This window comes from Solanum lycopersicum, chromosome 1, assembly GCF_036512215.1.
Source record: "Solanum lycopersicum chromosome 1, SLM_r2.1".
Lineage (NCBI taxonomy): Eukaryota > Viridiplantae > Streptophyta > Magnoliopsida > Solanales > Solanaceae > Solanum > Solanum lycopersicum.
In genome coordinates, this window is record NC_090800.1 from 4032753 (window position 1) to 4037355 (window position 4603).

Genomic DNA, 4603 nt, shown 5'->3' on the forward strand with positions numbered 1-4603 from the left:
ATTGAATTAACTAATATTAATGAAAGTCTAAATTTGAATTATTCATAGCTGACTAAATTTAATTATTTATGTATTATCACTAGTGAGTTTGAATATAGTTGAATGAACTATCTTTATTATCGCGGTCCATCATTATCAACTAGCTAATGCCTCACTTTTCTTAATTATTTATCATTATCAAAATCACCATTTACCTACCATCTAGTTAAGTCGTTATTATTTACAATTATATTACCCTTAACTATTACTGTATATCATCATTAATTATCGTTATCATAGCAGTGACCTCAATTGCTATCACTAACTACCATCATTAATTATCGTTATCATAGCGATGACCTCAATTGCTATCACCAACTACCATCATTAATTATCATTATCATAGTGATGACCTCAATTGCTATCACCAACTACCATAATGGTTAACTACTATTTCCGGCCAACATTACCACTAGTTATTACTTGTAACCATGACCATCACGAACCATCATTTCTAGTGAGCATCGTAACCACTATCATTAATTATCATCATCATTGACACAATATATATTATCAAATATTAATGATGTATAAGATTTACTAGTGTTTTTTTTTAAATTTATAATATTATCGTTTTAAAAAAATAAAAATAAATTTTATACATTCAGATAGTATGAAAATAAAATCTACATTATCTTGTGTTTAGCTTTAAAAAATTGGATTTTATCAGAAAATAACCATTCTACCTTGTCGAATATATGAATAAAGTCTGCATAAATACAATTCACCTTCTTCAAACTCCATTATATGACCACATAGGATATGTTATATGTTGTTAAATTATTTAGTGTTTTGATTTTAAAAATAATATTTAAATATGTACTCAGATTTAGATAATCTAACTTAACTCACATCCTAATAATTATGTCTATTCGAATTCAAACATTTCAAAATTGCTAAAAACACAAGGTTTTAGTAATATTAAAACTAATTCGTTATAGGTTCCAATTAAGTGTTTATATGAATTTTTTTTTAAAAAAAAAACTCACTACGAATTAAGATCTTAAAAGATTAATATTCAGACCTAAACATTCAAATGCACACTTAATAACTAAAATCTAAATAATTAAGATTCAAGCCTTAATTAAGTATAAACAAATAAGATCAAAGTTTCAATCTTTCCACAAAGTGAACTCAACATCTTCCTCAACATCACCCCAATTAAAGCCTCTTTTCATAGCTGGTGGAGTCAAAAGCATCCCCTCAGCCATGCTATCAATAAATATTGGCATATTAAACATGGCCTCCTCATCCATAAACTCCATTAAAGAATTCACTTCATCATCTTTTGGTTTACATGAAGGTTCTTCTGAGGGTGAGGACGACACAATCAATTCTTCATTAACTTGGAGAACCGCGATTTGAATGTCTTGAGGGGAGGAAGATTTAGCTTTAGGTAGAGACCAAGCTGATCCGGGGAAGTTAAGAAGAGCATTACTTCCCCGGAGAGCTAGGGCAGCAACATCGTGTGCCCTAGCTGCTAATTCAGGAGTAGTGAAAGTACCTAACCAAATTCTTGTTTTTTTATTTGGCTCGCGTATTTCACACACCCACTTTTCTCCATTTCTCTTCCTAACTCCTCTATATAATGGATGTCGAGTTTCCTTAAACTTTTTCCTCCCTGCCCTCCTCTTGAATTGTATATTATTATTCATCGAACACGATGAATGATCAATGTTTTTTTCTTTAATATCATGATCGGAAGAAGATGATGAAGAAGAAGTTTGTTCATCTTCAAAATCCATTGAAAGAAAACAAAATGTTATTGTTATATTTTTAGTATATAGTATAGTAGTGATGGTACTATAGAACAAATAATGAAAGATAAATATAGTATGGGCTAGGTAGTTGAAAAATTAATTAAACACGTGGGGTATGGGGATGATTTATTTTTTATTTTATTTTTTCAATCCACACGTTGAGTTATTTAAGAAAAAAAATTGCAAATAAAAAGGCACGTGAAATACGTGTCAAGAACATGGGAATGGAATATATATATATATATATATATATATGGCCCAATACCCTATGTAAAAACGAAAATTACGGCTGAGCCCCTTAGGGGATGGGTTTGTGTGGGGGTGGGGGGGGGGCAAAAGTGGGTCACTTGGTCCCAACTTTTGCAAAACACGTCAATTGCCGTTTCGATTTGTTTATCTTACTTTAATTTAATATAAAATTTTAAAATTTTAAATATTAATTTTATAATATTAAATTTAAAATATGTCAAATATATGAAGAAAAAAAAGAAATAAGTAATTTTATGATCTTAAGCATATAATATGAAAGATAATTAAAATTACAGATTTGTTAAAAAAGAAAAACAATTAAAATTAGAGATTTGTTAAAAAAGAAAGAAGATATGTCAGGAATGGGTAACGGGTCAGTTTTTAAGAAATCGGGTCAATTTTTGTTGATTTGGAAATTTCCGTCTATAGAGGGGCAAATATGATAAGTTTATTAATAGTAAGACTAAAAATAACTTTATTTTGACGACAAGAGTATAATTAACTAATAAACCAAAGTTGAGGGGTACTTTTGACCCTTTTCCCTTAAAATAACATATCTCTTTGTGGCTACTATTATTCCCTCTATTTCAATTTCCCTTTGAAAAAAATATCTTTTTTTATTACTTTTTAATTTCAATTTTTCATATTGATATATGTTAGATGGCATTGTGGTATATTTGAGATGTAATTTAATGTATAAATTTTAATTTTTTTTTATATTTGCGTTTAATTAAATTATGACAAACAAATGAAAATTAGAAGGACAAAATTTTGGATGCACTTGTTGTCATATTGTTTTTTTTTTAAAAAAAAAAAACAAACAAACTAAAACTTAGCATTAAATGAAAAAAATATAATGATTAGGAAGATAATGAAATCAAATCCAAAGTAACACAATGTATCAAGTTTTAAAATTAGTGTAATTTCGTGAAAAAAAATGTGTGACTATCATTTTAAAGATGGATCAAAAAATAAATATGCAATTAATATTTAATATTATTATTTCTTATTAATAATTTTATTTCCATCCCCACTATAGAAGAATCAAAAGTAGTTAATTTACACGTCCAAAATCGAATATTACTATCTGATATTATAATAAATATCTACATCTATACTATAAGAAAAAGATTTTGACTTACTTTTGTGTTCAATTCATATTTGTCACTTGAGCATTAAAACTTCTTTTATTTAAAGGAATATAAAAGATTCCAACAATAAATTTATATCCATACAATCATTTTTTTTTGCAACTCTTTAATTTCAACTTTTCATGTTGATATGTTTAATATCATTATGTTAAAAAAGAAATTAATATATTTGACATATTTTTAATTTAAAAAGTATTTTTACTAAATTTTCTGTCAAATTAAAATACGATAAAGAAATTAAAATTAAAGGAGTGAAATATTGGATAGCTTTTTTTTGTCATATTTTATGTTACTTTTTGAAAAACTAAAATTAGTTTGATTTATATTAAATGAAAAAGGAGAAAAACTTATGAAGACATTCAAAGCAAAAGCAAAGTAATACACTATCAAGTTTTAATTAGTGTAATTTAATGAAATATGTATGATTATCAATTTTAAGATGGACTAAAAAAATTATTATGTAGATTAACTAAACGAAAAAAATGTGATAATATGCGATTAATATATATACATTTGATATTACCATAAGTATTAAGTCTATAGTATAAATATTTTGACTTACTCTTATATCCTATTCATATTTGTCCCTACTAGATCATCGACTTTTTTTTTTTTTAAAAAAAGGATATATTTCAAGATAAACTTATTTCTACAGTAATTCAATTTTTTTATCGTCTGAAATTATTTTTGTAGATTTTCTCTTTGTGCACAGAAAAAATTGTCTGAATCACAAGTCTTATATATATTCTTAAAATCACCACATGTTACTTAAAAAAATATATTCAAAGAATGAGTTGTGATTAACTAGTGCAATAAAAAATTTCATTTAATTAATGATACATAAATAATAATCATTTTAAACTTTTAATACACTAAATATTGTTTTTCAGATGGTAATCTTGTTTAATAGGTCAAGGGGACATGCTTCAAGTAGTTAAGAAGATTCCTCACGTAAAATAAAACAAACTATAATTGATTTTAAAAATATATATATTTTCATTCGTTTTAAAATAAGTGTCAGCTAAAAATATTATTACAAAATAAATATTACCTTAAAAGTTCAAGAGAAAAACTAATATGTTTTTTGAACTATACCGTTACACATGCTTGGTCTTTTTAATAGAGTTTAATTTTCCAAAGACATTTATTTATTTAATAAGAATGATTTAGTAAACTATTCATTATATTTTTATTAATATCTTATAAATGTGAATTTAGCTAAGATAGTATTTATTTTAAAATGAGAAAAAATGTTTAAAATAAAAAATAATTCACATTGCATGGTATTTTCGTAATGCAAGAAAAGGTATTAATACGTGAATTATAAAAATGATGAAATTAGTGACAGATATTTATTTTACTTAAACGCTATACTAAAAAATAAATAAATTTAGTATAATAAAT

General features: G+C 25.4%; 1 protein-coding gene across 1 annotated transcript; it reads right to left on the reverse strand.

The window, feature by feature from the left end:
• Positions 1 to 949: 949 nt before the first annotated feature.
• LOC101246953 (dehydration-responsive element-binding protein 1F-like) lies at positions 950 to 1922 on the reverse strand. The gene has a single exon (XM_004228816.5). It carries the CDS (start codon positions 1782 to 1784, stop codon positions 1152 to 1154), a length of 633 nt encoding a protein of 210 aa, XP_004228864.2. The 5' UTR covers positions 1785 to 1922; the 3' UTR covers positions 950 to 1151.
• Between the last annotated feature and the right edge of the window lie 2681 nt (positions 1923 to 4603).